This window comes from Hypanus sabinus, chromosome 5 (genome assembly GCF_030144855.1).
Source record: "Hypanus sabinus isolate sHypSab1 chromosome 5, sHypSab1.hap1, whole genome shotgun sequence".
NCBI classification, from domain to species: domain Eukaryota; kingdom Metazoa; phylum Chordata; class Chondrichthyes; order Myliobatiformes; family Dasyatidae; genus Hypanus; species Hypanus sabinus.
The window spans coordinates 51681186-51701830 of NC_082710.1; the positions used below are offsets into that span (position 1 = coordinate 51681186).

General features: G+C 39.7%; 1 protein-coding gene across 1 annotated transcript in view; it reads left to right on the forward strand.

The window, feature by feature from the left end:
• LOC132394149 (fibrillin-2-like) overlaps positions 1 to 20645 on the forward strand; it is a 309064-nt gene that overhangs the window by 118749 nt on the left and 169670 nt on the right. Inside the window, exon 9 of the mRNA XM_059969944.1 lies at positions 8335 to 8460. Coding sequence (XP_059825927.1) covers positions 8335 to 8460 — 126 coding nt within the window. The remainder of the gene's footprint in view (positions 1 to 8334; positions 8461 to 20645) is intronic.

Here is a 20645-nt window from a genome sequence, read left to right on the forward strand (position 1 = left end):
TGTGCGGTTTTGCTTCTTACACACCTTGTAACAATTTGTCAGTGACTGAGGGAATGAAACGAAAATACTGCCGATTCCGAAAATCTGAAATAAAAGCAGAAAATGCTGGAGATATTCAGCAGGCAAGGCAACCTCTGGGGAAAGAGACATTAATTTGTTCCATCATGACCTTTTCCATTCATCAGTACCTGCACCTGGAAAACATTGCTTTCCAGATACAGATATTGATGAAGGGAGAAGTGTTACCCAATACATGAGGACAGGTCTCTTGTATTATGTTTATTGCTACCGGATCTTTTACATTTACCCGTCTACCTCAATTTAATGTCTCTTCCTTACCACACACTACATTGATTACATCAGCTCACATTTCTGCAGTTAATATTTATTTATTTATAGATACAACATAGTAACAGACAATGAGTCTGTGCTGCCCAGTTACACCCATGTAACCAATTAACCTACTAACCCATATGTCTTTGAAATGTGGTAGGAAACCGGAGCAAAGCCATACAGTCTCAGGGAGAACTTACAAACTCCTTACATTCAGCAGTGGAATTGAATGTTGGTCACTGGCATTGTAGCATTATGCTAACTGCAATGTTCCTATGTCACCCTAAAATTTATTTTTCCTGCATTGGCAGTTTTTGTTTTTCAGTTTCTGGAGGCAGGCTGGAATCCATGAATTTTGGTACAAAATTTGTTAATTAACTCAAGGTTTTAACTAGCTGTCATGATATGAAAAGTAACAATTTATTGTAAAATGCTGTTAGATCATTTTACATTAACACCAGATTTTCTCAGCCAACATACCTGTCAGCTCTTTAGTTATCATCTAAATTTTTGTGTAATATGAAACATAATTTTCCATATTGCAAAGTATTTTAAAGTTTGATCATTTTAGACATGATTCAATAAATCTTAATAAATCAATTTGACCTGTTGAATCAATTAGTGCACCAAACTTGAAAGTATTTTTTTTAAAAGCATTCAAATTGTATCCAAAACTTCCAGTCCCAGCTCCCTTATTTTAACGGCTAATGAATCTGCAACTTTTGGACAATTACATGCTTCCGGCGTATTCATATTCATCAACTGTAACTGCTGTAATTTTATGGGATTTATCATTATTGCTTATGTACTCTTTTTTTTGTGGTTCTAAATACTGAAATTGTCCTGCCCTTAAACATACATTTTGCTTAAGGTTAAGGGCAGCTGAGCAGCTTCTTTTTAATGGAACTTTCTTTTTACTGGAAGAATGTTGGGTTGCATGAGTCCATTGTCCAACCTTGCTCATTGGAAGGATTAAATAGATCTTAGTGTGTTCCATTGCATTTTTACCTTGCTAAAAATATTTTTAAAATCATTGAATTAATCCTTTCATATCAAAGGAGTTTAAGCAAATTGTTTTTCATAATTCCCAGCAGGAAAAGAAACAGTTCTGGCAGGGAAAAATCTTTGATCAGGGTTGAACCTATAAGTATTGTAGCCTAATTTGCTGAGACAGATTGAACTAATGTAGGAAGACAAATGCATATCTGGGTACTGATCAAATTATGTTTAAGCAGATCCTCTAATAGCCCATGATGCATTGGTTGCATACCTTTTATCAGACTGTTTCTTTTGGCATGGTTCGGGTGCACAGTTCTGTTGGGAGTTCAACTCCCAGCTGATTGTTAGGTCTATTTCAGTATTGTGAGCACAAGGGCTCACTCAAAGTTAATGGCTGGCTGGTGCAGGACATTGCCAGTTATTGAAGTCCCACCATCTGGCTAATTGGCTATTAAAGCTGTCCTTGCTATTCAATATTTGAGAATGTATTTGACATGCTTTAAAGCAGAAAATAAATAAAATATATGTGTGCATATGCACAAAATGCTGTAACTTAATTTAAAAATACTTATTTTAATTCAAATATTAATCTCTCCTCTTTCTGTTGGCAGCTGATCCTTCTATTTATATTAATCTGGCACTGGCTCAGCAGGCAGAATTTCTGACCTGAGACTTCAAAAATTGCAAGTTGGCTCTACTCCTTTGGACTCCATGATCAGTCTAGCAGTGCAGTCATAGATGTATTAGGGCCAATGTTCTGAGCAGAAGCTCACTGTTCAGTCTGTGCATTGGTATAGCCAAGTTATGGGCTTGTCTGTTCACCAGAAGATCTGCACTGATACATAAGTATTTATTATTAGTAATTAGATGTTAAATATGGCTGTGTATGCAAGTATACAGATTTACTGCACTGAGCACATTTAGATACATGAAGAACTGTAGCAAACTTTATGGAGCAATGACATTAGGAAGCATCCTCTCATGCTTTGAATAACATTCTTCTTGCTGAAATTTACGCAAGAATTCCAAAAAATATGGACAGTGTGATAATAATTTTAAAATGGATGTTTCATAGCACGTTCCTAATGCTTAATGTTGTGGTTTGGCAGCTATGTCTAAATCTACTATTTGTTGGATCACAGCTGCAGTTTGATTTCCAAATATTAGTGAGGTCTAGACAAAATCAAATTTTATTTAATTTGAGGCCCTTCAAATTCCCCTTAGAATATAATTGGCTTGATTGAAGTCCATTTGCCTTGTTCCAAAGCATTAGTTTTTTTCATGACACCAAAGAAAGAAGGAACATTCATTTTTTTTAGAATTGGTCATGACCAGGGGACACTGTGTTGATCTTTACAGCCAGTGAAGCACCACTGAAATATAACTGTTATAGTGTAGGGAACTATTAAATTTTCTTTGTTGTTAGTAATTGGCATGTTACCTTTTTTTGTATATCTCACAAGTGGGTAGCTAATGCATCAGATTTTATGATGGACAAGGCCATTGATTACAATTTTTATAAATGTGAAGAATAAAACAAGGATATCAGCAGATAAAATTGTACAGTCCCGTGCAGTAACAATAGAATTTGACTTATTCTGTTGCCAGCAGTTCTGGAAATTCCAAAGGTATATGTGGCACAGTTAGTTGAGATGCTACCTCATAGCTCCAAAAACCCAGGTTCACTCTGGACCTCCCTTACTTTATGAGTAGAGTTTGCATACCCCCCACATATCCTAATGCGTTTCTCACCATTTTCCAAACTGTGAAGGTTGGGCACTGTAATTGCCCCTAGAGTGGTAAAAATCTGAGGGGAGCTGATAGGGGAGAATAAAATGGGGGTAATATAAATGCATGCTTCAGCCTGGATTCATTAAGCCAGCTGGCGTGTTTCCATGATATATGACTCTATGTTATAATTTGTAGAAACCGAATACTTACTGTAGCTGCATCCAGCTTGAGTCATGATACACCTTAAAAAGATCTAATAAAACTTTACAAAAATAAGGTAGTTGTGAAGAAATGCAGCACTTGTTTCTAGTTTAATTCTCTAGTTTTCTAGTTCACTAAAATGGGAGAGATAGATTTTCAGTTTCAGTTCATTATTTGTCAATAGTTAACATTTATGACTAAAAAACAATGGGGAAAATGTTGCTACCACGTGTTTGTGGTATGATGATAAATGGAGATATTTAAGTTGTTTAGTTGGTGACTAGAAAATTGACCAGTCCAAGTTGTTCAAGTGGAAGCAGTTACTAAGTCCAAAACATTTTTTAATGAAAACTCATTTAATTAAAGCATACATTTCAATCTTAAGTTAATTGGCTTTCTGACAAATGGAAGAGAATCCATCATCAAACAAAGGAACTTACATTTATAAAGCATGAAATCCCATTTTTAGTATAATCTAAAACTATTATTGAATTAATTCTTGGAATCCCTGTTATTATTCAGAGATGTCATCTATTCTGCAGATAGTAAGATCTCAAGAAGTCAGACATTAGTGAAAGTCCCATGCCTGTTTCTCATATATGCTCGTTGATAACACTGAATGGTCCTATTTCCAGAAGTCTTTTGGACAGTTACTGTTCTGTAGATTTGCTGAGTATGCCCACAGAGAAAGAATCTCAGGGTTGTATGTGGTGACATGTATGTACTCTGATAATAAATTTTACTTTGAACTTCAAACTTCAACAATCCTGACCCCCATCTCCAGACACCTGGCCCATAGTCTGGAACTTGGCCTTTCCGCTGAAATGAAATTAATTAAGTCAGTATTTAGCCTGCAGGTTTTCAGTGTGCCTGCTGTGAAGCTGCACAAAGGTGGTGATCCACTTCTAAGTCCCGGCAGGATCCTCCTCTTCCTCTCTGGATCACTGGCTCACATTCCGGAATAACGAGTCAACCAGATGTTGCATCAACTGGATTTTGGAACAATTAGATGCTGGATTTTCATAGTTTTACTAAAGATTTACTATTTGGCTCAGTTGTGATCTGTGCATTCATTCTGCTTTTTTAAAATAGTCAGAATTAATGAAAGTTATTAAAATTAATCAGTTGTAAAAAGTTATTAAAATTAAAAATAAGATACTGGAAGATCATTTGAACTAAATGAATATATTAAAATTAATTCAGTTAATTAAACATGTAAAATACCTGAAACCTCCTTATTTCCATTAAACCTGTTGCTGTCCACTGAATTGAATTCAATCAGTGCTTAGTCAACATTGAAAATTAGAGCTCCAACTTTATTGAGTTTAATTGAGGGATTAAGCTATGCAAAGGTGGAGCTCCACTTTTAAATCCATGAGGGATCCAGTGTTAGGGCAGACTTGGGTGGATTCTCCTCTTCTACTGCATCATGCACTGAGGTCCATGATGTGTAGACTAAGAGACTAAATACAATTGTGTCATGCCTTTTAGCATTACATAGTTAATGAATAAAAAAAAGTGTTTTTGCTTTATGTTTTAATTAATTTCCCATTTTTATGTAGTGTATTTTTATTTAAATTTTTGGATTATTTATAACTATGATATATGGACATCAGTGAGATTTAGAAATAGTTAAAGAGACCTTTGGCCGTAGTGTCCTCTCAAAGGACCTTCTGGTTTTGCGCACCTCATGCTTCTCCGCCCAAGGCAGAGTGGTTGTTTGTTGCTCACATTGCTTCAGAACAATTCCAATTTCTAAACCAATCAGTTTCTCAGAGCCTCAGGACGTAATTGCAGGAGCAGTGCAACAATAAGATTAACGGCATTTCTTTACTACTCTGTTTGCTGAAAGAAACTGATTTTAGCTATATTAAGATTCTTCTACCACTTGTGTGCTCATTTGCTCCCTTACTTATGTACGCTATTGTTATCCATATTTGGCATGCCTCCAATTTTGGTGTTGTCATAGAGTCAGTAGGTTTCAATAGATACATTTAATGTAAGAGAAAGGTATACAATATACATCCTGAAATTCTTTTTCTTTGCAAGCATCCACAAAAACAGCAGAGTGCCCCAAAGAATGAATGACAGTTAAATGGTAGACCCCCAAAGCCCCCCCAGTTCCCCCTCCCACACATAAGTAGCAGCAAAGCAACGACCCCCTTCTCCCCCAACAGCAAAATAAGCAACAGCACCCCCCACCAAGCATTCAAGTGTGCAGCAAAGCATCAATAAAGACACAGACTTGCAGTACCCCGAAGACTACTGGTTCACCCAGTATTCGACATACCACAGGCTCTCTCTCTCTCTCCCTGATAAGGGAAAAAGAAGTGCCCCGTTTCACAGCAAGAGGGGGGACGTAACAAAACAGCTCACTGATTTATGGAGTTATGCATTGCTTTTCCTGAGCCCTGGGCCCAAAGAATTCAGGTCTCTGGGTACATTGGAAGCAGCAAGCCCGCTGCTTCCGAACTTCCATGTTCTCCCGCAACGCATCAGTCGGCAGCTCCAGCTTTGAATCAGCCCACTTCCAGAGCCAGGAAGATCCGGCACCCTGAATGCATGCTAGTCTTCCAGGCCACGTCCTTGGCATATCAAAAAACAGCTGGTCGTGGGGCCTTGAGAGCTATCCCGCACAGAAACAGGCACCCTGATGATCTTCTCAGCTGACTTCACTATCCACTGCAGGGTCTTGTGATCCGAGATGGTGCAATTTCCGAACCAGGCAGTGATGCAGCTGCTCAGGAAGCTCTCAATACAACCCCTGTAGAATGTGATGAAGATGGGGGTTACTGATGTACAAGGGACAAAAGGAAGTGGTCCAACATTGATTCTTTGAGAACATTGTTTCTACTGCTGCCCTGTCCGAGAAACAACTTTAGCTTATGTTGAGAAAATAGAATTGCAGTAATTTGCTGGAAGCATTTTACATTAGATTTTGACAGTATTTGAAGGTCCTTGGGGGTGAAATTTACTGCATTCTCTTCATCAGCCTTTCCTGTTACCTTATGATGATATTCAAAATTAATTTGCTTTTAAACATTCAATTCAAACATTAATTTGTTGGCTCCATAACCCAATTTATAGTTGCTTTCTTTTTAAATTTTTAATCACTCTCCTTGGCATCTCTGAAACATTACTCAAGTGTTCCGCATTGCCACAAAATGCAACTGCGTTATAACCATTGCGAGTATTAGATACTGAGCTAGAGCCTTGTTTTATTTGGCATGTGAAATGGGATTTTGGTACAAGAGTTAACTCTGCAGCTCATTTCACATCTTATGCTTCAACTGTCGTAGTCCAGGCAGCTTTAAGTGTATCTGTTTCTAACATCCCGTATGGCAGGAAGCAAACCCTTGCACTCATTTTATGGTATGCTTATTATGGCTTACTCCATTCAACTTACATTTTTCCGTTCATAATTGTAATAATAGGTTCCATTTGCTCATCCTATTAGTTGTGCCAAAAATATGTAAAAACATCTGTCAGGTACATATGCAATATATACAACTCCACCTTCAGTTCTAATTCCAAGCAAATTCATCTTCGAACTCCTAGACCTAGGACTCAACACCTCCCTTTGCAACTGGGTCCTTGACTTTGTTACGCAACCAGCAGTGATAGATTTGAAATTGAGTCGGGTTTTTATAAATAAACAACGAAATTTATTAACCTCTACAAAAAAACATTGAAAAGTAAGCAAACGACTAACTTAAACGGAGGTTAACGGTGTTTTGCGTCTATAGTTATCAAACTGACTAACTTAAACAGAACTTATTCAAGCACAGTCTTAAAGTGGTAGTTTAAGAAGTCCAAGTGATTTATGAAATAAGTGAGAGGAGAGACTTGTCAAACCAGTGATGAGCCGAGCCTTGAAGAAAAGACGAAACTGCTGACATGGATCCCAGCCGATAAATGCCTTTTCTGAAGATCCCGAAGAATAAGATTTCTCAAAGTAACTGACCTTTTGCTGGAGGTGGTCACCACACACCTGAGACCATGCAGGAGTTAACCAAAAGTGTGTGCCACACTTCATGTCAGTCACTTCGATACACACGGAACGCCATTGATTTCTACCCAATTCTTTGGGTTCACACGAAGCTGGTACTTCTTCACTCTCTCTCTCCTTCTATGATTATAATTACATCATACCAATATCACGAGACCATTACATCATGCTCATGAGAAACTCACGGGACAGGTAACAACTTCATGACTAACAGACCCCAGCCAGTAAGACCACTCAACACTCCCTTCGGTACTTCGACACACTCACAACTACATGGTAAGCTTATGCTCTAATTCCGTCTACATGTTCACAGATGACATCACTGTAGTGGGCAATATCTCAAAAGGCAAGGTGTTGCAGAAGAGGAAAGCAATAGAGAGCCACGCAGCATGGTGTTATGGCAACAACCTTGCCTTCAGTGTCAGCAACACAAAAGAACTGGTCACTGATTCCCTGTGCTCCTGTTTACGTCGATAGTGCTGAAGTCGAGAGCGCTGAGTGTTTCAAGTTCCAAGGAGTGACCATCACCAATAGCCTGTCCTGGTCCAACCACGAAGATGCCACACACAAGAATGCTCACCAGCACTTCTACTTTCTCAGGAGGTTAAATAAATTTGGCTTGTCACTCTTGATTGTCACCAGTTTTTATAGATACCATCAAAAACATATTATCCAGATGAATCGTGGCTTGGTGTGGTGATTGGTTTACACAGGACTGCAAGGAACTGCAGAGAGCTATGAACATGGATCAGCACAGAATAGAAACCAGCTTCCCGCTATGGATTCTGTCTACAATTCTCCCTACCTCAGTAAAGCAGACAGTATAATTAAAGACCCCACCCACCCTAAACATTCTAGCTCCCTCCCATCAGGTGGAAACTCTAGGTCCCAGCTTAAGTTGTGACACTACTCAAAATAACTGCTGATCTCTTTGCAAGAACATGGATATATTTTTTAGATTTTCAAGGCAGTTGAATTCTCTTAAAGATATTTGGAACAATTGAAAGCTGATATATCTGATTATTATTTTAATCATTCTTTGCATGTTATTTTTCCCCCAGATATTGATGAATGTAGAACTGCTCTCGGTGCCTGTGATGGAGGTGAATGTACTAACACCATTGGTAGCTTTTACTGTTCCTGTCCCCATGGCTATAAAACATCTCCAGATGGTTCTCGATGTATTGGTGAGTAATGTACAAACTTGCAAGATACTGATTTTAAAAGTGAAAGCAAAGGTCTTCCAAGTATAACAAAAGTCCTTCATTCTGTTATTCTATTTGCTTTGGGTGGCCTTCTGAGAGTGTATTATGTGAAGGAAATAGTTCTGCATGAATTACTCCAAAGAATGTTTCTTTGAGAGTTATCTTCTGCCACCAGTTGATTTAATCTGCTGTTTTTTAAAGTAATATTGTAAGACTGGAATGGGGAGGCATGGAAACTGATAAAATTATTAAAATCATAGTGAAAAAATATGTTATATGGCTTCAAATCCTAACACCTGGTAATCTAAATAATGTATTTTAGACACCAGTCCCTTCTGGTGTATTTTTTTTAGTTCTTTTGGTTCTATTATTAGTGTCATGGAATATAGCAACAGAAAATTCAAATGCCTGATTTTAGGGAGAAGCAGTTTTTTTTACTGCAATTTGGTTCTTGAATCAACTCACAAGTCACAAATCTCTACAGTTTATGAAACACTAACACCACTTTCAAAATGCTGGAGGAACTCAGCAGGCCAAGCATCATCTATGGAGAGAAAAAGCACAGTTTACAGGTGCTGCCTGGCCTGCTGAGTTCCTCCAGTTCCTCATGTGTGTTGCTTGGATTTCCGGCATCTGCAGATTTTCTCTTGTTTGTGGCTATGATCAGTTCGATCAAAAAATGGATTTTTTTCTAATTGTGTTCTTTCTTGTAAAAAATTGTGTATAATTATATTTAATTTATGTTTTAGATGTGAATATTGTTTACACGATGCCTATACATTCAGTTGCCATTTCATTAGGCACACCGGTACAACAGCTTGGTAATTCAAATATCTAATCAGCCAGTTATATGGCAGCAACTCACTGCATAAAAGCATGAAGACAAGAGGTCAAGAGTTTCAGTTATTATTCAGCCTGACCATCAGAATGGAGAAGAAATGTAATCTAAGTGACTTTGACCGTGCCAGATTGTTGGTGCCAGACGGGGTGGTGGTTTGAGTATCTCAGAAACTGCTGACATTTTCACTCACAACAATCTCCAGAGTTTACACAGAACGGTGCGAGAAACAAAAAGCATCCAGTGAGCAGCAGTTGTGTGGGTGAAAATGCCTTGTTTATGAGAGAGGTCAGAGGAGGATGGCCAGACTGGGTCAAGCCGGCAGGAAGGCGACAATAACTCAAATAATCATGGATTGCAACAAAGGTGTGCAGAATGGCATCTCTGAACACACAACATGTCAAACATTGGAGTGAGCGGACTACAGGAGCAGAAGACCACTAACATACAGTCAGTGGCCACTTTGTTAGGTGCAGGAGGTACCTAGTAAAGTTGCCACTAAGTGTATATGCTGGTTTTCTTCAAATTTGTTCTGCTTGGTCATAACGCTCACTCACATGACACTGAATTCTTTATAAATAGTGGTGCAGTCACACAACAGCTCTACACAAGGGTTTGGAGCAATTCTTTTTCTTTAACCTCAGTAGTAACCAATGCTTAGGATTTTCTTGCTTTGTTGACAGGCACTGGTGCACTGGTGCAGCTTCATGGCTCCAGCGTTCTGGGTTCAATTCTGGCTATCCATATGGAGCTGGCTTGTTCTCCCATTGACCACAGCAGTTTTTTCTAGATTCCTCAGCTCCCTTGCACATCCCAAAGACATGCAGATTGGTAGGATGTTTGGCCTCTATAAATTGCCCCTAGTTTGTAGATGAGTGGCAGATTCTGGGGTAAATTGATCGGAATGGGGAGAATAAAACAGGGTCAAAGGGGGATTAGTGTAAATAGATGGATAATGGTCAGCACTACTCGAGCCACCAGGCCTATTTCCACACAGACTGACTAATGTTATAGATATTATAAAGTCTTTGGGCACCCTTCGTACAAATTATTTTTAAAAACTTCATAATACTGTACTGAGTCGGATATAAGCTATCTGTGTCGGGAACTAAATAAATGTCATCAGTGTGCATATTTTTCACAAGAAAAGTAGGCAATACACATACTAATTTTTGTCAACCAATATGTCTCATAGTATGATGTATATGTGTGCACCTGTTATAGAACTTTGTTCTCGACCAATCCTGTTAGAAATTGGAGTAATGAGTTGAAATAGTTTGTGTGATTTTCCACCATAGGTGGAAAATCTGAACCTTCGGTACAAACTGTCTTCTCAAGAAGCCCTGTGCTAGGGAATGTTAACTTCCAAAGTCGACCTCCTCTAGTTTACCCTCAGAAGAATATTTTGTTGTATGCCAGTGATACATTTTCTTTTCCTAACTGTGATGAATGATGCATTTTTATAACTTTGATGAATGAAGCTGCCAAATCACTGACAATGTGTCTTGAATTATGAGATGTTTTATGCTGTGGACTCGTGCCTAGTTAGATTAGAGTCAGGACTCTAGTTTGCAGTTACAGAATGAAGTATTTTTACCACTGTTTTTCTTTCTCCACTGTAATTCAACTCTCTTTTGTACTTCACTAGAATAGCTCTTGATTTTCTTTCTTCTACCTATTTCTCTAGTTGGATGTTGGATCAGCATCCAGCATACAGTCTGTCCATGTGAATTTTCTTATTACAGTTACTAATTGACTCCTTCAATTTCCAATGTTTGTTGTTTATATCAGTTTCCCTTTTTTATGTTTTATTTTTCTCTCTGTCATCTGCTTTTGTGTCCCATGATGTTTTGATGAGACATGCACTGCAATACTTGTGCCTCAGTCTGTTGTTGGTCTTTAGCCATAGACACCACACCAGCTGGCAAAACACCCGATATCCAATTCATTTAAGTTAAAATTAAGTTATTTTACCATGACTGTAAGACACCTTGGCTGGTTGGGGTTGAACATGGATATTGTGTCCTAGCTGTCGATGTGATATGCAAGCCAGATCAGTACGAAATGGGGAGCAAGCTACTGCCCGTGCAGCAGTCTTCTGTCCACACAGCCGAGGAATCCAAAGGAATGGCAAAGATTGATGCAGTTTGGCATCAGTGGTGTTGCAAAAGTTGCCAGTTAGCATTCAATTCAACATATGGACTCCAGCACAATACAGGCCCTTCGGCCCACAATGCTGTGCCAAACATGTACTTACTTTAGAAATTACCTAGGGTTACCTATTTTTCTAAGCTTCATGTACCTATCCAGCAGTCTCTTAAAACAGTGGTCCCCAACCACCAGGCTGCGAAGCATGCGCTACTGGGCCGCGAGGGAACGATATGATTTGGCGGTATGAAGCAGTGCAGCTGACTAACCTTGCTTCATGCCACCAAATCATATTGTTTCCTGGTGGCCTGATAGCACATGCTTCGAGGCCCGGTGGTTGGGAACCACTGTCTTAAAAGATGTTATCATATCTACCTCCACCACCATCACCAGCAACCCATTCCATGCACTCGTTACACCCTGAATAAAAAAACTTACCCCTGACATCTCCTCTGTACCTACTTCCAAGCACCTTAAAACCATGCCCTCTCGTCATAGCCCGTTCAGCCCTGGGAAAAAGCCTCTGACTATCCACATGATCAATGGCTCTGACTATGCACACGATCTTAGACAGCTCTCTCAGGTCACCTCTCATCCTCTGTTGCTCCAAGGAGAAAGTGTAAGTTCACTTAACCTCTTCTCATAAGACATGCTCCCAATCCAGGCAACATCCTTATAAATCTCCTCTGCACCCTTTCTATAGTTTCCACACCTTCCTGTAGTGAGGTGACCAGAACTGAGCACAGTACTCCAAGTGGGGTCTGACCAGGGTCCTATATAGCTGTAACGTTACTGCTCAGCTCTTAAACTCAATCCCACAGTTGATGAAGGCCAATGCACCGTATGCTTCACTTCACTTTGTTTGCCGCAAAAGGTGGGATATTATGGATACCCACTTCAATTCAACTTCCCATTCCCATTTCGATAATGGTAGTCCGTAGCCTACTCCACTGCCATAATGGGGCCACAGTCAGGTTTGAGGAGCAACACTTCATATTCTGTCCGGGTAGCTTCCAACCCAATGGAATGAACATCAATTTCTCTAAATATTGGTAATTTTTCACCCTTTCCCTTCTCTCTTTTTCCATTCCCAATTCTAGTTCTCCTCTCATCACTCCTCTGCTCAGTTCCTCCAGTATTTTCTGTGTGTTGCATTCTTTACCTTTTGCATGCTGCATCCTTTACTATGTTATTATCAAATCCTGCAAAAAGAGTAAATAATCTTGCCAGCTGGTCCATTCTGGATGCTATCACCCATTTGTTATGCATTAACGAGGATGCAGTGTAAGCCATTCGGCCTCCTCTGGCTTGAGCCTTGAGAATAATGGAAAGAGTTTAAGGGATTAGGATTTCCTCCAGGTTTACTCCCAAAGCCTTCTCTATGAGTGGGTATAGCTGCAAAGTAGCAGAGGTTTGAGATCAGAGTTTTCCTTCTCCTCGATGAGCTGCCAACCACAGCTGACAAGCCCCATCTGCCTGAAGCAACTGGTTTTAAGGCACCAACCTCCCCCACCTTCCCTTCACCTTCTCCTGTGACTAGAACCTGTTCCTCTGGTCTTAGCAGCTAAACTGTGCGTGAAGGCCAGGAGCTGGACTTGGTTGTCAGAGGCTGTTGGAAAAGTATGCCATTGGGAGCATTTAGGTAATGGGCCCTTATCACCACTGCCTATAAAAACCCTAAGGAACCAATAATGTATTGTTCATTACAATATTGAGGATTCCGAACACACAGCCAGTTAAGTGCAAGTAAATTTACGAATGCTCCTACTGCACAGTGCATGTTAATTAGCATTGTGAAGTACTTAAGAAGTAACTTATCTTTTTGATGAGTGTTATTTGTGCACATGTCTCATTTTTGCCTGGTTTGCAGTTCTATAAATATAATTTTTAATCTTTATTAGCAAGTGAATATCAAAGGCTGCTTTAATATCTCAATCAATATCAATGTATAGCAGCTTTACAGCTGACTGTAGTCTTGTAGAAACTTCTTGCAAGTGGAAGGATTGCTAGTCCAGGTTGCTTCCAAATTGTGATAGGTGAGATGTAATTGCAGGTAATTTAATCTGTGTAATTAAATCACAAACAAGAGAAAGTCTGTAGATGCTGGAGATACGAGCAACACACACACAAATTGCTGGAGGAACTCAGCAGGCCAGGCAGCGTCAATGGAAAAAAGTACAGTCGACGTTTCAGGCGGAGACCTTTTGGCACAACAAATTTGTGTAAAGTGTGTTAAAATATTGGGTTTTAGTTTGCAATAGAAGTAGTAACTTGAAGGAATGATTATTGTTCTCCCTTCTTTTAGTTGAGTGCTACAGTTTAATCTGGAATCCAGCATTCGAGACTGCACCTCTTGGGGCTATCTATGCTTCAGAAGTACAGCTGTCTTCACAGTTTCCATTATGTTATTATGGCACACAACCTCAGGCTATAGGTCACTGTGTCTGACCTGATCTGGAAGTGCCTGTTGATTACTATGCTATGTATGCATTGATTTCCGAAAGCTGGCCACTATATTTCAGTGCTTGGAAGTTTTCCAATAGTAGTAATTATGAGGTGCTAAGTACAATTTTATATGTAAATTATGAAATCAGTCAGTGACCTGGTGATTTATTCTATTTCTAATTGAAGGCAGAATGCTCTTGAGATCAATAGCAATGTGCTTGACTTTTAACCATCATGTAAAACAGCCTAGCAAGTTAAACAGTTATATTGAAAGAGCAATTCCATTGAGGGAGCGTCTGCACCACCAATAGCACTTCAAGAAGGTAGACTATTATTACTTCCTCAAGAACAATAAAGGGTTAATAATAATAAAGTAATTAAAGATTAATGATTCAAGTTTATTTATTACACGTACATCAAAACATACACTAGATGTGTACTTTGCATTAACAACTAACGCACCCAAAGGTGTGGCTGGGGGCAGCCCACAAGTGTCACCATACATTCTGGCGCCATTATGCCATGCCCACAATGCTCGGCAGAACAACAAAACATAACACAGCAAGCAACAGAACAAATTAAGGAAGATAAGTCCCCGTTCCCTCCTCCCACCCATGCACACACAGGGTCCTCTAAACCCAACACAGCATTCTTTGGCTTTCAGCCTCCAGTGGACCCAGACTGAGATTGGGATTCCGACACAAACACGCAGACATAGGCCTTTGACTGCACCAGTGGGCTTGCCGAGATTCACAAACAAACCAATGGGGCTCAATTTCCGGACTTCTGATTCGACCCTCCGGCCTCAACCAGACAAACTGCCAAACATCAAATGCTAGGCCTGGAACTCTGGCTTTACTGATTTGCAGACCTACGGGATCTCTTCTTCCTGCTCCGACTCCATTACCCACTGAGAACTGACTGACCTTCATCCACATCCCTGTCCTTCAAACACAGATTGGAGAATTAAAATTCTGGCCTGTCTTCTAAGTCAGAACCAGATCAGAATCAGATTTAGTATCACTAGCGTATGTCGTGAAATTTGTTAACTTTGTGACAGGAGCACATGATTAATGTAGGAAGGAAAACTAAATTACCTAAAGTATATATGTATATTAAATAGTCAAATTAAGATAAGTAGCGCAAAAACAGAAATTTATAAAAAGAGGAGTGAGGTAGTGTTCAATGGTTCAATGTCCATTTAGAAATTGGATGGCAGAGGGGAAGAAGCTGTTTCTGAATCACAAAGTGTGGCCTTCAGGTTTCGGTACCTCCTTCCTGATAGTAAAACTGAGAAGAGGGCCTGTTGTGTTAGTGGGCATTCTTGATGATAAAAACCATTTTTCCAAGGCAACGCTCCTTAAAGATGTCTTGGATACTACGGATGCTAGGACCCTTGATGAAGCGGACTAATTATAATACTTTTTTTTAGCTTACATCAATTCTGTGCGGTAGCACCCCCCCCCCCCCCCCATACCAAATGAAATATAGACCAGGTTAGATCTTGAGATATTGACACCCAGGAATTTGAAATTGCTCACTCTCTCCACTTCTGATCTCTCTATGAGGATTGGTGTGTGTTCCCTTGTCTTACCCTTCCTGAAGTGCACAATCAGCTCTTTGGTCATACTGATGTTGAGTGCAAGGTTGTTGCTGGTTTATCTTGCTCCTGTATGCCCTCCCATCACCATCTGAGATTCTGCCAACACTAGTTGTATCATCAGCAAATTCATAGATGGCATTTAAGCTATTCCTAGCCACACAGTAATGGAAAAAAAGAGTGGAACACTGGGCTAAGCACACATCCTTGAGGCGTACCAATGCTGAGCGAAACTCAATGAACAGCATCCCGATATAGGTATTTATATTGTCCAAGTGATCCAAGGCCGCGTGGAGAGTCATTGAGATTGCTTCCATCATAGACCTATGGTGGTGATAGGCAAATTCCAGTGGGTCCAGGTCCTTGCTGAGGCAGGAGTTGATTCTAGCCATGATCAACTTCTCAAAGCATTTCATCACTGTAGATGTGAGTACTACTAGCTGATAGTCATTAAGGCAGCTCACCCTGCTCTTCTTGGGCACTGGTATAATTGTTGCCCTTTTGAAGCAGGTAGGTACTTCCAACCGTAGCAGTGAGAGATTGAAAATGTCTTTGAATACCACCCCCCGAGAGGGTTCACTCTCCTGTAAGACAGCCTGTCATCGGGCTCCAATGCAGGGATCACAGGGCCATAGCAGGAATCCTCACAGCTGTAGTTTTACTCTCCTTCTCAAAGTTCAGACCAGCAATTCAAAGCAGTCCTGTAGGTGCTCCTGTGTTTCCCTTGTCCATACCTTCTCGGTACTCACTACTGGTGCTGCAGTCTTCGGTCTCTGCTTATACTCAGGGAGTAGGGCCAGATGATCAGACTTTCCAAAGTGTGGGTATGAAATAGTACAATAGGCACTCTTGATGGTGGTATAACAGTGGTCCAGTGTGTTGTTTCCTCTGGTGCTACAAGTGATTTGTTGATAAGGATTATTTAGTGACTTTTTCAAGCTGGCATGGTTAACATCCCCAAAGTAATGGGGAAGCCAACCAGATGTGCTGTCTCATGCCTGGTGATTACATTGCTCTGTTCGTCTGGAGCCTGTTTAACATTGGCTTGAGGTGGAATGTACACCGCTACCAAAATGATTGCTGAAATCTCCCGTGGCAGGCAAAATGGCCTGCACTTGATCACAAGGTGTTCCAGATCTGGTGAACAGGATTGGGAGAGCACCGCCCTGTTGGTACATCATGAAGCTTTGATCATGATGCAAACCTCCTTCCTTTGATTTTAAAATACACATCAGTCTGATCTTGGCGGTGTATAGTGAACCCATCTATTTGAATTGCTGCGTCCCAAACAGTGGGAGTTACCCAAGCTTCCATGAAATAAATGACGCAAGCGGTCCTAATGTTTCCCTGATACAGTACCCTAGCTCTGAGACTTACAATTTTTTTTGCCAAAGACTACATTTGCCAGCAAGATGGTCAGTATTAGGAGTTGAAAACCTAGCTTATTTAAATACACAGTTAGTCCATGACGATGACGTCGCTTCCACTGATGTCTTAAGGGGACAGTCTGATTTATTTCTGTCGATTTTTGTTTAATTGTTTAGTCTCATTACCAACTACAGGCCTTAAATGCAATTGTAGTTCTCAGCTGCAGCAGGCTGCAACAGGAACATTTGATGGTTTCCATTGAGCTGCGCTGCTTCAAGTCACCTTAATTGGCTCCCTGAAAGTCCATGATTTGATGATGCTTCCAATTCCCTAACTCCCCTCTCTGTCTCCAAAACCATCCCCACAACCCCAAAAAAAACTAGAACTAAATCATAATTAATCTCAAACTGTCTATGAACAAAAGTAAATAATTATCAACAGCCAGCAATATTCATTTTGAATTGAATTTCTGAAAATTAAATACTATCAATAGAGTATTTCCAAATATTTTCATTATACTTTACCCTTCAGGTCCAAATTTTGGGTAGCAAGCTCTTGTCAAAAGTTTGGTGTCGCGATAATAAGAGAGCGTTAATTGTTGAGGATGTAGTCAGAACGACTGAGTGGAAATTGATTTTGGATAACAATGTACTGAGATAGCAGATCAATCTATAAGTGGGGGGGGGGCGTTGTATGTATTGGGAAATCATTAGGAGGGAGTTTAGAATATTGGTTGAGGGTTATAAATTTCAGTGAGGGATTTGGATGCACATTCTGGGATGGGAAGCAGAAGGGAAGTCAAAAAAGGAACATTATTTAATTGCGAATAAAAACACAATGTGCTGGATACTCGGCAGATTAGGCATTACCTTTAGAATAAGAGACAGCTAGTGTTTCAGGACAAAAATCTCATTATTTACTTAAGTGATAAACTTTGTGGTGAAGGTCCATGATCCCTTTGAAAAGAAGCAGGATATTCTATGACTGAAATGAAGTTTCAAAGGTTTCAAAGGTACATTTCTTGTCAGAGAAATGTATACAATATGCATCCTGAAATGGGTGTATGTCGAGGGACCTGATATGAATAAAATTAAGCCCCTCACCTCAGAAAATTACAGAGCATAGTTTGAGTCAGTGGTAAGCCCAGGAGAAGGTTATTTTTACCTGACCTCAGCATCTTCCATACTTGCATGCTGCTGAACTATTAAAGTGCAAACTTGTTAAGGACTGTTACTGCTATAGCCGTGATATAATAATAACATGGTGAGGTGGGTGACATTTTTAAACACACACAAAATGCTGGAGGAACTGAGCAGGTCAGGCAGCATCTATGGAAAAATGTACAGTTGACGTTTTGGGCCGAAACCCTTTGGCAGGACGTGCCGAAGGGTCTCGGCCTGAAATGTCGACTGTACTTTTTTTCCATTGATAATGCCTGGCCTGTTCAGTTCCTTCAGCATTTTGTGTGTGTTGCTTGGATTTCCAGATTTTCTCTTGTTTGTGACATTTTAAAATAGATGTGCAAATAGAGAAGAGGATTTACTGCACATTCTTTGAGGGGCACATTCTTCAAAAGGGCATGAAGGGCACTAAGAAAACAAAATTTCTTTCCATTAAGAGGAACACTGACTGTCATCCAATGTCGGACTCTCGTCCGATTCGTTGTCTGTGTCTCATTCAGTCCTAGTAACATGTGAAAAGTAAGCTGACACATGAAAACCCACATCTTCCAAGTTTTTGCTTGTAGTTCACCAGTTTGTGTTAGTGAGTCCTAAGTGACTGAAGTCTAGTAGTGCAATCAACGGGTGGACAATGACCATACTTCATTGATTTCCGTGTTCTTTGTTTACTTCACAAATGTTATTGAAGCCAAGTTTATTTTGAATCATGGCTTTTGCTCACAGCAAGCTTACTTGCAATTAGGAGAAAATGGACTTTATTGGAAAATTTGGCATTTATCATCTGCTGTTCAGCACTATAAATGTTAAATATGTTCTTGTAGGATTCAAGCATGCAAATCTGCATATGCTTGTGAGGTTGTTAGTACATACACAACTAACAACCAAGAATTATGCAGAGCAGACAGATGTAATTGAAATACTATACTAATTTGATGGCAGTGCTGCTAACTTGGAAATCTAGGCATTTTTTCAGCAGTTTGAAGAAATCCTCACCAGTATGTTATAAACATGGTATCACCAACTTGCACAATATTGGTAATTGAGTTCAAGTGGCCATTTCTATGATTGCTTCTGTTTAGTTCCTTCAATCTAACACTGACAGGTGGTGGTATGCCAACAAATGGAAAATTACTGGAACTCTAGACATTTATTCCCAGATGTAGAAATTGGAAACCTTTCTCCTTGGGGGTCATTATGACTGAGAGAATGAGTAAGAAGTACCGAGAAAACACGGTGTAATCATTTAATATTGCTTACATTTTATGGTCAATAACTGGCCAGTCCTTCAGCTGATTAATTTGTATGCCTGTAGAAACCCTTTCTTTAATAATCTTTACTAATTTAATTTTAAATTTAATATACAGTCAGCCCTCTTTATCTGCGGGTTCTGCACGCACAGATTCAACCAGCTGCAGACCAGGAAAACCCGGAAGTTCTCTGTCCAGCACTTGTTGTTTGAGCATGTACAGATTTCCTTTTCTTGTCATTATTCCTTAAGTAGTACAATATAACAACTAACACATAGCATTTACATTGTATTAGGTATTATAAGTAATCTAGAGATAATTTAAAGTATATGGGAAGATGTGCTTAGGTTACCATGGATAGGGAATCGAAAAAAAACAGAAGTTCACTAAGTCAGAACAGGTACATCTGGTATTATTTAGTGTCAGTTAGTCAATAGTTTGTCGTAGTATATAGTATATATTTTACCCTTTTATGCGTATAAAACGCTTAAGAAACATATGTATTTCAATAATTAAACCACTGCGTTGCTTAGTAATAATTGTAGCTTTCATCGAGGCAGGACCTTCACATGCTCCATTTTTCTCACTTTATCCTTTAAAATTGTTTTGATCGTTGACCACCTGTAGCCTAATGCTTTTCCAGTGACTGATGGCAATTCACCTCTTTCCGATCGCTTTATTATTTCCACTTTATTTTCGATCGTGATCATTTTCGATGGAACAAAAACACTGTGGGCGACGGATCCTGGTTGGGTCTTAAAATCCACTGTACTGAGACAGGTTAAATAAGCTCCGGAGCTCCGCCAGGAACTAAAGTCCACTGACTTGAGCATCCACGTTTTTTGGTATCCGTGGGGGGTCCCAGAACCAATCCCCTGTGGATGAGGAGAGCCGACTGTAGTTAGTTTAGCATTCACTTTTATAATCTTCTTTCCAAACCATTTCGTGTTCTAACTTGCACCATTGATATTCTTCTCTTCAGCTTTATAAAAAAAAATCAGTCTAGACTGGGTTCAACTATCTGGGATGCTCTGGCATTGTTTTCAAATATCTAGGGATTTTGTTTTTAGTTGTGGTGTCCACAAATTTATATTCCAGGATGTGGATCCAAAAAGTGATGTAAAGCTCTCCAATTATGATCTAACGCCTGCAGAGGAATCCACAATTCTTTTTGGCGAAAAGAATAGAATGTGGATGAAATGTCCCTGCAAATGTTGCTGTTACTCTAGCAATGATCACTTATGAAGCTACACATTATTATCGTATGTGAGTGCTAGTGAATGTGGTTTGGCCTAGAGGATACTTGGCTCAAGTCACATTTGTCTAAATAATCAACCAAT